Here is a 13,293-nt window from a genome sequence, read left to right on the forward strand (position 1 = left end):
AAGTAAAGGTATAATTGAAAATAATCACAGCGATCAAAACAACGAGACTTCTGTTGTCTGGATCTTGAATCAACCAGCTATATTCATGATACCATAAATCAAAGGTCAGTGGGAAGTAGAAAAGGGAAAACTTCATTTTTTTTCTCCTTAGAGAAAGTTCCTCAAGTTTCTCGGAGGATTTGTTCCACTCCCTATCTATGGGGTTCTGATGGATTGTTCTGCCAGTTATCTTGCCAAAGATCTTGGAATAGATGTGTCAAACACGATTTCTTGTTTTAATCCCCATTGACTGCCAAATCCTATTCAATTTTCAAAGTGCACTTTTCTAAAGATAGATTTCTGCATTTTCCCAACTACTGATCTCCCATTTCTCTCTTGCTCCCTGCTTCAATGTTACTTCACACTTGCTAGCTTCTAATGAAAAGGAACTGTTCAAGAACTTATAGAAGTATGGAAAATGTGATATAAAAGTGTCATCAGCAAAGTTCAAGCATGTGACATAAAAGACACATTTACCCATAGTTACCCATTTCACTCACTAACAGGTTATAGAGGGTCTTGGTGAATGGTTTCTTTACAGACCAGAGGATAACCAAAAGTTTCTGAGGCTCAATATTGGGGCAACGATCTATATTAGTGCTTTGAACTTGCAGGTGAAGCAGCAACTTCTAAGTTTGACACATAACTGGGAGTGTTACCCGCTCTGAAGAGGGTAGTAATAGCAAATGATAGCAAGGGACAGCATTGGTCCTCTTGAAGATTGTCGTGGTCATCTATGCATGGATCAAAAAGAGAGGAGGAGATCTTAATGGGTTGTTTTTGCATTTGTAGTTACTTGGGAGAGGAAAAACAGTGGTGAGGTCATGGACCATAACAAGTTACAGAGGAATTGTTGCTTGGTGTCTTGAGGAAAATTAAAGTGGATAAATTACCAGGCCATGACATGGTGTTCCCTTGTACCCTGTGGAAGGATAGTGAAGAAATTGCAGGGGCCTTAGCAGAGATATTTAAAATGTCCTTGGCTACAGGTGAGGTGCCAGAGGACTGGTGGATTGCTGATGTTATTCTTTTGTTTAAGAAAGGCTGTAAGAACAAGCTGGGAAATTATCGGCCAGTGGGCCTGATGTTAGTAGTGGGTAAGTTATTAGAAGTTGGAGGTTGATCACTCTGATAGATGGTGAAGGACGAGAGATCACAGGCAGAAAATGCAGGGGAGGAATTTCAGAGTAGGTGCAGCAGAGGCACCGCCTGATGTGGTAGAAGCACCGACTGTAGGTACGGCGGAGGTGCCGACTGATGTGGCGGAGGCACTGACTGTAGACATGGACTTGGCAGTTTAGAAGAGGCATGGGCTATAGGAGCAACAGAAGCATCAACTGTAGGCACAGTGGAGGCACCAGCTGTAGGTTGAGTGGACACATTTATGCATCCCTGATGAAGATGGCAGAGTTTATCATTGAAACATTGGTTAAAATTGATATCTGTACCCTCAAGAAGAGATATTCATCATACACACTGGGAAAGCACTAGATCATTTTTTAGATTGAAAAGGGATCCTATAAAACCTTTCACATGGTAAGAGGAGTGGACGTGGAGAGGATGTTTCCTATGACCAGAAGACACAGCCTCAGAAGACAGGGGCATCCTTTTAGAATGGACATGAAGAGGAATTTCTTTAACCAGAGAGTGGTGAATCTGTGGAACTTATTGCCATAGGCAGCTGTGGAGGCCAAGTCTTTATGTATATTTAAGGCAGAGGTTGTTAGATTCTTGATTGATCAGGGTACAAAGGGAGACCGGGAGAAGGCAGGAGATTGGGGCTGAGAGGGAAAATGGATCAGCCATGATGGAATGGCAGAGCAGACCCGATGGGCCAAATAGCCTAATTCTGCTCCTAAATCTTGTGCTCTAATGGTCTGCAGCCTTTATGTTTAGTTATTGGGTTGAAGTAATGTTTTGTTATTTCAGCTGTGGTGGTAAATCTTCAATGTTGTAGCTTCAAAGAACTTTGGATGTCTCAGGCTACAGTTTTAGAGTCTATCTAGAAAAAGGCAGCAAGTGTTTCACTGAGCCAATGTGTCAACAACCAAAGACTAAAGTTAAATGGTGTTCAGTGACAATCTTTCCAGCCATGGATTCCAAAGGGAAATGAGTTGCATGCTTCAGATATTCTGATCGAGCAGCTATTGAAAGCAATGTTTATCCTTCCACCCAAGGAACAGAAAGTACCAGGTTGTCTGCAGGTGTAAAAACTTTCCTCATGATGAATTATCCCAATTTGCAAGCACATCATCACAGCAAAGCAACTTTTCATGGTTTGACCTGTAACTTAGATATTTTTCTGTCTTCATTGATAGAGTACAGGCAAGACATGGGCAGCATGTATGCGTTGCCAGTCTCCCACCCTCCATCTTAAACTACTACAGTTCCAAAGTGTTGATAGATATGGAGTTCAATATTTAGATTCAGTGACAATAATGAAATACTGCCTGTTTGTGGAGGTGAATTCAGAGATGTGTGTTCCTGTGAGCCAGCTGTACTTTCCAGGCCAAATCATGTGTTTGGAAGGTACTGTTGCAGAAACTGGTCGATTGGAAGCAGCAACATTTCCTTCTCCCTTTCACTCCCCCACATGCCGAGCTCCTCCACCAATTTGATTTTTCACTATTGGAGAAACTCAGCAAGTCACCTCAGGAATATTGTAAATGGAATGTAATCTACTATTCCCGATGAAGGGTCTTGGTCTGAAACATTGACTGTTTACTCTTTTTCATAGATGCTGCCTGACCTGCTGAGTTCCTCTAGCATTTTGGTATGCTGCTTTGGATTTCCAACATCTGCAGATTTTCTCTTGTTTGTGCCATAATGTGCTAGCTTTGGCAGAAGTGAATGCTTAGGCTGGTGAATTATTTGCCAATTAGGCTGTTTTATCTTGGATGGTGCTGAGATTCTTGACTGTCATTGGAACTTGACTGATCCAGACAAGTGGACAGATATTATTCCATTTGCCCCCCTGACTTGTGTTCATAATCCAAAAATCTCAACCGGCAGTCATTAGTTCATATCCATGGGGTAATCTGTTGCCCTTTTTTCTAAACAGAATCTGCTTTCTGTGATCTGTGATTGATCTGTAATTCCAGACCCACCTCATGGCAGATTATTCTTAACTGCCCTCTGAGATATTGTAGTACATGTTTCAAGAAGACACCTAATCATCTTATTCTGGGGAATTAGAATGGAAGAGAAAACACTGCCTTCCTAGTTCAGCCTACATTCTGTAATGAAGGAAAATGCCTCCGACAAGGAGAACTAGAAATACCAGTGTTGTGAAACTAGTTGAGAAGGTTGTGTGGATGCAACGATTGCAAAAGGGAAAGAGAAATGTGCTTGCAGTTGATAACAGGGAAACTTCAGCACACATCCCACTGTCCTCAACTTTCAGGGTATTTATAAATGGTCTTATTTTCAAGGTTTGAGATATTAAACTGTCTCACATGCAATGCTGGTAGGCTCTTGTAACTGGAAAATAAAGAAAGGAAAGATACCAATGCAGAAATGATAGTTTACTTTGGAAATGCATGCTTATTGTCCTTTTTATTTTGCCATTTATTTTGTGCAGCACTCAAAGTTTTTGGCCATAATTACCGACCCCTTATATTGACTCGCTAACATTACCCTAAGTGTAAGTTGGAACATCCGTTTTTTTTCACTTTACTGTTTCCTTGTTTTCTTGTGTTTACCCATCTAGAGATATGCTTGATTTCATGAGTAAAATTACTATTAAAATAGTAATTGCTATTAAAATGCATGTTTGATGTGTTTCAAAAAGACTTTCCCTGTTTGCTGTGAAATAGCTTTTAAAACATTTAAGTGTTTAAAATATTAAAGACTGACAATTCTCAAAATGTTGCTTTTGCTATTTATATAATGCAATAGTTCAAAGATTTCAACAGCCTTCATTTCCATTTCAACTAAGCATATTGGTCTGAATAAACAGAAATGCAGCAGCAGTACATTTATCCGGACCATTTGTTAAAATGGTTAACATCAGAGACTGGGTTGCACATTTAGTGAATGAACAGCTAAATGAAGCTAAAGTAATTCCTTTAGAGTAAAGTAATTGAATGATATCGACAGCTAGCTAGGGCTACTTAAGGGCTCTTTGACAGTCTAATTCTGTGTGCTTTGTTTGGTAGGAATGCAAGTTCTTGAGTGGAATGGAATTCCTTTGACTGGTAAAACCTATGAGGAAGTGCAATGCGTCATTGGTGTCCCAGTTCGGGAAGCTGAAATATGTGTAAGACTGTGAGTTTTTCCCCCACCTTTCTGTTACCATTCAAACTCCATGACTTTTATTTTGCATCATGTTAAGGTGAAGCACCCAAATGCGTGTGCTTGATGAATATCGAAGAATATCACATCCAATTGCGTTTCAGTTCAGCTGTTCCTTCAACAGGAACAAACTACAATGCTATCAATCACAGTGCACGTTGTCCTCAAACTCCAGTATTTATTTTATCTCAGGCCAAAATCCTCATAAAGAATTTTATATTAGACCATAATGCAGAGGAGCAGAATCTGAGCAGTCAGCCCATCACATCTGCTGTGATTTGTTATTCCTCTCAACCCCATTCTCCTCCCTTCTCTTCAGAATGTTTCACACCCTGACTAATCAAGAACCTATCAACTTTTGCTTTAAATATACCAAAGACTTGGCCTCCACAGCCGTATGTGGCAATGAATTCCACAGATTCACCATCCTCTGGCTAAAGAAATTCCTCCTCATCTCTGTTCTAAATGGACATCCTTCTATTCTGAGACACTGCCCTCTGGTCCTAGCTTCAACCACCCCCCCCCCCACCCCCCCGCCACCCCAACTATAGGAAACATCCTTGCCACATCCACTCTACCTAGGCCTTCCAATATTCAATAAGTTTCAATGAGATTCCCTCTCATTCTTCTAAACTCCAGCGAGCACAGACTCAGAGCCATCAAATGCTCCTGATGCATTAACCCTTTCATTCCCAGATTCATTCTCGTGAACCTCCTCCGGATCCTCTCCAGTGCCTTTTCTTAGATAAGGGCCCCCAATCTGCTCAAAAAACTGAAAGTGCAGTCTGACCAATGCCTTATGAAGTCTCAGCGTTACGTCCTTGCTCTCATATAATGGTCCTTTCGAAATGAATGTTAACATTGCATATGGCTTCCTTATCACACAACTTGCACATTGACCTTTAGGGAAACCTGCACAAGGGCCCCCAAGTCCCCTTGCACCTCTGATTTTTGAATGTTCTTCCTGGTTTAGAAAATAATCTATGCCTCAATTCCTTGTGGCACACCGCTAGTCACCGGCAGCCAACCAGAAAAGGTTCCTTTTTTTCCCACTCTTTGCCTCCTGCCAAGTCAACCAATCTTCTATCCATGCTAGTATTTTCCTGTAATACCATTGGGTCTTACCTAGTTAAGCAGCCTCATGTATTTTCAAAAGCCTTCTGAAATTCCGTGAACATCATCCACTGACTCTCCTTTTTCTATCCTGCCTGTTATTTCCTCAAAAAATTTCAACAGATTTGTCAGGCATGATAACCCCTTCTGAGACCATGCTGACTTTGGCCCATTTCATTATATTCTTCCAAGTACAGCAAAACCTCATCCTTAATAATGGACTCCAACATCTTCCCAACCACTGAAGTCAGGCTAATTGGCCTATAATTTACTCTCTTCTGCCTCCTTCCTTTCTTTAAGAGCGGAGTGATATTTGCAATTGTCCAGTCCTCCAGGACCATTCCAGAATCTACTGATACTTGAAATATCTTTAATAATGGCTCCACAATCTCATCAGCTACCTCTTTCTGAACCCTGGGGGGGGGGGGGGGGTACACCATCTGGCCCAGGTGACTTATCTACCTTCAGACCTTTCAGCTTCCCAAGCACCTTCACCTTGGTACTAGCAACTACACTCACTTCTGCCCCCTGACACTCACGAAAATCTGGCAAACTGCTAAGGTCTTCCAAAGCGAGGAAAGATGCAGAATACTTATTAAGTTTGTCTGCCACCCCAGCGTCATTTTCCAACAGTCCAATGTCCACTCTCCTCTTTATATATCTGAAAAAAAACTTCTGGTATCTCTTTTATATTATTGGCCAGTTTACCTTCATATTTCATGTTTTCTCTCTTTATGGCTTTTTAGTTGCCTTTTGTTGGTTTTTAAAAGCCTCCCAATTAAACAAAATCCTTGATAAAACAAGTTAGTAATTGAGCAATTCAAGCAAGATGTCAAAGTAAATGACTGTAATTGAGTTTTTTTTCCTGTTATTCTGACTCAAACTGAAAGAAATGTATGCCAAAGAAGGCCTCCTGGATGGTTATAAAGCCAAGTGTTGCAAATGCTGGAAATATTCAGCGGGGCAAGCATCGTCTGTAGAGAGCAAAATGGAGTTGATATTTCAAGTTGAAGCAGCACACACAAAATGATGGAGGAACTCAGCAGGACGGGCGGCATCTGTGGAAAAGAGTACAGTTGATGTTTTGGGCTGAGACCCTTTGGCAAGACTGGAGGAAAAAAGATGAGGAGTCAGACTTAGAAGGCGGGGCGAGTGGAGGAAAAAACTCAAGGTGATAGGTGAAACTGGGAGGAGGGAAGAGGGAAGTAACGGGAAGTGGACTGGTGAAAGAGATACAGGACTGGAGAAGGGGGGATCTAATGCGAGAGGACAGAAGGCCAACGAAGAAAGAAAAAGGGAAAGGAGCACCTGAGGGAGGTGAAGAATGAGCTTGATCTCCCAGTGACCAACCATTTTAATTCCACTTCCCATTCCTGTTCCCATCCCAACATGTCCATCCATGGCATCCTCTACTGGTGCAATGAGACCACATTCAGGTTGGAGGAGCAACATCTTATAGTTCATCTGGGTAGCCTCCAACCTGACGGCATGAACATTGATTTCTCTGACTTCTGGGAATGCCCCCCCCCCCTCAATTCCCCATCCCCTTTTCCCTCTCTCACCTTATCTCCTTGCCAGCCTATTGTCTCCATCTGGTGCCCCTCCCCCCTTTTCTTTCTTCCATGGGCTTTTGTCTTCTCCTATTAGATCCCCCTTCTCCAGCTTTCACCAATCCACTTCCCGTTACTTCCCTCTTCCGCCTCCCAGTTTCACCTCTCACCTTGTGTTTCTTCCTCCCCTCCGCCCACCTTCTAACTCTGACTCCTCATCTTTTTTTTTTCTCCAGTTCTGCTGAAGCGTCTCAGCCCAAAACGTAGACCGTACTATTTTCCATCGATGCTGCCTGAGCTGCTGAGTTCCTCCAGCGTTTTGTGTGTGTTGCTCGGATTTCCAGCATCTGCAGATTTTCTCTTCTTTGTGATTTCAAGTTGATGATTGTTCTTCAGATGAAAAGTTAAAGATAAAAGATGTAGAGAAAGTTAAGGTGGATTGAACAAACAATAGGGTGATAGGGTGGATGCCTGCAGAATCTGAAAGATACAGTTGTCCTCGGACATAAGGTCATACAGAGCAGACATGTGCCCTCTGACTCCAAATACAGGTTGTCTATCAAGTACCAGTCTGTACTTAATCCCACATACAAGTACCTGATCCATCGTTTACTAAGCTTTGGTGTTTCATATCCTCATTTAGATGCTTATTAAAAGTGTTGCTGTGTTCACCAGTTTTTCAAAAGGTGATCAGCTTGAAACCACCTCCAGGTGAAGACTATTCTTCCTCACATCACCAATGTGTGCTTCTTACTGTTCATTTTAAAAGTGTGGCCTGTGATTACCTTGCAAAGCTGAAGTGTAGCATCCAGGTGAAGCTCTTCCACATCCTATCCAGTGCCAATCTGTCCTTTCCTTGGTGTGCCAACCAGAACTATTTACAATACTCCCGCTCTGCCTAAACAATGTTTTATGAATTTATCCCAAAGAACTCTCAATGCTTGTGTGCCATGACCTGACTAATGATGTCAGGTATCCCATATGGTTTCCTCTCCATCTTATTAACCTGGGCTTCCACCTTTTGGGGCCCTTGGAATCTGTTCCTCAATACCTTCTAGGACCTACCATTCTGGGATTATGTCCTACCTTTATTAGTCCTCCCAAAGAGAATCACCTTCCACAAATCGGGATTAAATTCCACCTGCCATGTTGCCAACTGGTCATTATTGTCCTGTTGCCTTTCACTATTCTCCTGTCTTCAACACCACCAATTTTTGGCAATATCTGCAAACTTATCCAAATTATTGATATATAAGGTGCCAATCCATCTGGCGTGCCATTTCTCACAGCTTTCATAAGACCATAAAATGTAGGAGCAGAATTAGGCCATTTGGTCCATCGAGTCTGCTCCACCATTTCATCATGGCTGATCCATTTTCCTCTTAGCCACATCTCCTGCCTTCTTCCTGTATCCCTTCATAACCTGACCAATCTAGAACCTAACAACCTCTGCCTTAAATATACATAAACACTTGGCCTCCACAACAACCTGTGGTAAAGAATTCCACAGATTCACCATCCTCTGGCTAACAAAGTTCCTCCTCATCTCTGTTTTAAAAAGACACCCATCTGACCTGAGGCTGTGTCCTCTGGTCTTAGTCTCTCCCATCATAGGAAACATTCTCTCCACATCCATTCTATCAAGGCCTTTCACCATTTGATAGGTTTCAATTAGGTCACACCTCATTCTTATGAATTCTAGTGAGTACAGATCCAGAGCCATCAAATGCTCTTTATATGACAAGCCATTCAATCCTGGTATCATTTTTGTAACCTCCTTTGAACCCTCACCAGTTTCAACACATCTTTTCTAAGATAAGGGGCCCAAAACTGCTCACAATACTCCAAGTGAGGCTTTACCAGTGCTTTATAAAGTCTCAACATTACATTCTTGATTTTATGTTCTAGTCCTGTTGAAATGAATGCTAACATCACATCTGCCTTCCTCACCACAGACCCAACCTGATTAAGTGGCAGAGCAGAATCAATGGGCCAAATAACCTAATTCTGCTCCTATGTCTTATGGTCTTAACCTTTAGGCAATCCTGCACAAGGATTCCTAAGTCCCTTTGTGCCTCAGTTTTTTTGTACTTTCTCTCCATTTAGAAAACAATCTACCCTTTCATTTCTTCAACCAAAGTGCATGACCATACACTTCCCGACGCTGTATTCCATCTGCCATTTCTTTGCCCATTCCCCTAATCTCTCTATGTCCTTCTGTAGCCTTCCTGCTTCCTCAAAACTACCTGCCCCTGCACCTATCTTCATATTGTCTGCAAACTCTGCAATAAAATAATCATTTCCATCATCCAAATCATTGACATATAATGTAAAATAATCAGTCCCAACACAGATCCCTGAGGAAAACCACTAGTCTCCGGCAGCCAGTCAGAAAAGGCTCCCTTTATTCCCACACTTTGCCTGCTGCCAACCAGCCACTGTTTTATCCATGCTAGAATCTTTCCTGTAATACCATGGGCTCATAGCTGGTTAAGCAGCTTCACATGTGGGACCTTGTCAAAGGCCTTCTGAAAATCCAGGTACACAACAACAACCGATTCTCCTTTATCTATCCTGCTTGTTATTTCTTCAAAGAATTCCAACAGAATTGTCAGACAAGATTTTCCCTTGAAGAAACCATGCTGACAGTGGCCTATTTCATCATGTGCCTCCTGAGATCTCATCCTTAACGATCGACTCCAACAACTTCCAAACCACTGAGGTCAAACTAACTGGTTTATAGTTTCATTTCTTCTGCCTCTCTCCCTTCTTGAAGAGTGGAGTGACATTTGCAATTTTCCAGTCCTCCGGAACCATTCCAGAATCTAGTGATTCTTGAAGGATCATTACTCCACAATTTCTTCAGCTACCTCTTTCAGAACCCTGGAGTGTACACCATCTAGTCCAGGTGACTCCTACCTTCAGATCTTTCAGTTTCCCAAGAACTTTCTCCCTAGTAATAGTAACTTCACACACTTCATGACCCCTGACACCTGGAACTTCCACCATACTGCTGGTGTCACACCAATCACATTATTGCAGTAGCACAGTACTGAGGCACAAAAAACCATTGCCTCACATCACCAGAGGTACATGTTTGACCCCGACTTTGGGTGCTGTCTGTCCTCATCAGATGGGGTGAAAGGGCCACAGTGAATTTACCCTGGGTGTGTGAGTGGGTGGTAAAACATGGGTGCAGATGATGAGAGTGTGAACAGAACAAGACATTGAATTAATGTAGGGTAAGTGCAGGCAGACTGCTTGTTTCTAACTATTGACTCTATGACTCAGATGTAAGCAACCCACCATCACACTATTACCGAGTCAATCTTGGAACCTGGGATCCCATGGGATCCCATGGGCTATAGTCTATCCTTTTGGACCAGTTTACCATGGGAACCTTGTCAGAGGCCTTGCTGATGTCCATGTACACTGCTTTCTTCCCCTAACCGTTGACAACCTTATAATCAAAAAACCTATCAAGCTCCACTTTAAATATACCTATCGGCTTGGCCCTTTGCATTCAGGGTGACTGGTCTGATACCAGGAACTTTTAAATCTCCAACAAACACAACCTACTATTCTCAAAATGACATGCAGCTTCTTAACAAAGCTGCTCCTCCAGTTCCTGTTGACTGTAGCAGGGTTGGCGGAGCAGTCTATAAAATAGCCCTACCAAGGTGACTATTCCTTCTTATATCTGGGTTCTACAGAAATTGTCTGGTTAAATGTTCCCTCAAGCACATCCTCTCTCAGCACTGTTGTTACATCCTCCCTTATCAAAAATGGACAACCCTTCTCTCTGACCTGTTTGTCTGATCACACATTAAGCATGCAGCTTGCCATCATGCGGTGAACATGAGATGGTGATGAGTTTCTGAGGCAGGCATATTTGAGAAGAAAACTCCCATGTTTGTTATTTCTTTTGGGGCTGGCACAGTGAAAGTACAATATGTCTTCACATGGATCAAGCTCACTCAGTGATCCAGGGAGCAGATCTTCATCCACAAGGATGTGGAAGGTAAAGAGGATCTTTGAACACACGGCAGAGAGATCCCTCGGGAATTACTGCAATAAAATTTGTCTTTTTTTTAAGACAGTCCCAATCGTCTGTGAAGTCCTGGATGTGGAACAGGAGGAGTTTAATTTGTGAATGAAGTCCCTCCTGACTACATTTTAGAATTTCAGCTCTGATCCCATCTGCTATAAGGCCATGGTAATTTTCAGTTGTCATTTGGCCTTTTGGATTTCTTGTTAGCAGGGGTGACAATGAGGTTAGATCAGATAATTTCCCATGAAATTCAAGACAAGAAAAAATCCTGGTTGAGGAACACTTGACATTCAGATTCCTGTGGAACTCTTCGTTTTACCTTCAATTGAAGAACATTTTGTACTTCCAGTTAATCAGCTTGTGGGTCTCCCAGTCACTTTGACTTCACTTTCCCAAGTGTTTTCTGGTGCTAATTGTGGTCCAACAAATTAGGCACACAATCCAAAGGGCGCTTGTTGGTTAGGGGTTGTAGTTTATCTGAGGAGAGTTATCTTTATGGTGTCTTTGACATTTTCAGCTTTGATTTTCTTCCTGCTCCATTTTGGTTTTTGTTTTCAGGTCATGTACGGAGCAGATTACAGAATGGTCAATCATCCATACTTCTCATCACACAGGTTATCAAAAAGTCTTATGGACTCTCGCTCAAACAGTTGGATAATCTAAAAGGATTGGGATGTCCTAAGGTCTTATATTTGTCAATCTAACCAAACAAGGTGTACTTATAACAAGATTGTCTTTTGAGGATTTTGCCAAAGGACCTCAGATTATTAATAACAGGGGACCTTGTATCAATCATCACAACTCACTACTGGTCACAGACTTTGAATATGGATTTTAAAAAATCTCACTACCACACTCTGTATCCTTCCACCAAGCCAAATGATCAGTTCATCCGGGGCACAAATGTATTAACCTTCCTGATCAACCAACCACGCAGGACCATATCTAAAAACTTATTAAAATCCATGTAGATCATGTATATCTCTCTGCCTTCCTTAATCCTTTTCGTCACATCTCAAAAAGCACAATTAACCTTATGACACAAAATTTCCCATTCACAAAGTCATGCAGACTATTTCTAAACAGTCCTGGCCTTTCCAAATGCGGACAGATCCTGTGTCTTAGAATCCTCTCCGGTAATGTCCCTACCACTACATTAGGTTCTCCAGCCTTCATTCTCCTGCAGCCTCCTCATTTGAATTATTTTTCCTCCTTCCTCTCTCTTTTACCCTGACAATTGGCTCTCTCCATCCATTTTAGTGCTAAACATCCCTCCACATACCATTCCCCCAACCCCTTTGAGAAAATACATGTTGCCCTCTCCTGATTGTAAAGGTGGTGCCAATAAGTGACGACACTTTGAGTCCAGCTCCGATGGAAAACATCAAATATTCCCATTTAGGGCTACAAAGCTGAAATCCACAGTCACAGTCATGGGTACTTTAGTAAACATCTCATCTTAAGACATTTAAAAAATCTATAGATGCTTAAATCTAGCGATGTCAGCAGATCCCAGATTGCAGACTGTAGTTCTCCTTTAAAGAAAAGAGAAGCAAGGATGGTGTGCTGGTTTGCAGGCGCAATTGAAACACAGGGACCCTAGACCCTCACTCCCAACTGTCCTCTGGTGAATGTACAGTTTCTGGAAAATAAAATTAAACACCTCAGAGCAAGATTGCTGTCCCAGAGGGACATGAGGAACTGCTGTGTACTTGGCTTCACGGAAATGTGGCTCACTTCCACCATTTTCATTGCAGCACTGCAGCTCGATGGCTTCACCATTCTCCACACAGACAGGGCAGCTGAGACTTTTTAAACATAGAGGAGGGGGAGTATGCTTTATGATGAAATCATTGTGGGGCACCAACTTGGCGATTCTGTCTCAGTCCTGCTCACCCACCCTGGAACATCAAGAAGACAAATGTTGTTCATTTTATCTGTGGAAGGAGTTTTCTGCCGTCATCCATGTAAACTCCCCCTCAGGCCGGTGTCAGGCAGGCACTGGAGGAGTTGAGCACCATGAAGAGTAGTCACGAAACAGTGCACCCAGACACTTTCTCCATCATCACAGGATATTTCAACCAGGCCAGCATAAAGAAGTCTTTGAGTCTCTGAATAACTACCACCAAAACATCACCTGTGGACCCAGAGGCTGACCACTGTTATACCACCATCGAGAACACTCACCATGCCATCCCACAGCCACAACTTAGACAGTCCGATCAATTGGCTGTACTTCTACTCCTG

The 13,293-nt window shown here is 42.4% G+C and overlaps 1 protein-coding gene across 2 annotated transcripts in view; it reads left to right on the forward strand.

Moving 5' to 3' along the window:
- The window catches only part of pcloa (piccolo presynaptic cytomatrix protein a), a 437,698-nt gene that overhangs the window by 200,036 nt on the left and 224,369 nt on the right, over positions 1–13,293 (forward strand). For both annotated transcript variants that reach the window (XM_073066476.1, XM_073066477.1), the window contains one exon: positions 4,197–4,305. In XM_073066476.1, the coding sequence (XP_072922577.1) occupies positions 4,197–4,305 (109 nt within the window). The remainder of the gene's footprint in view (positions 1–4,196; positions 4,306–13,293) is intronic.

This window comes from Hemitrygon akajei, chromosome 14 (genome assembly GCF_048418815.1).
Source record: "Hemitrygon akajei chromosome 14, sHemAka1.3, whole genome shotgun sequence".
Classification (NCBI taxonomy): domain Eukaryota; kingdom Metazoa; phylum Chordata; class Chondrichthyes; order Myliobatiformes; family Dasyatidae; genus Hemitrygon; species Hemitrygon akajei.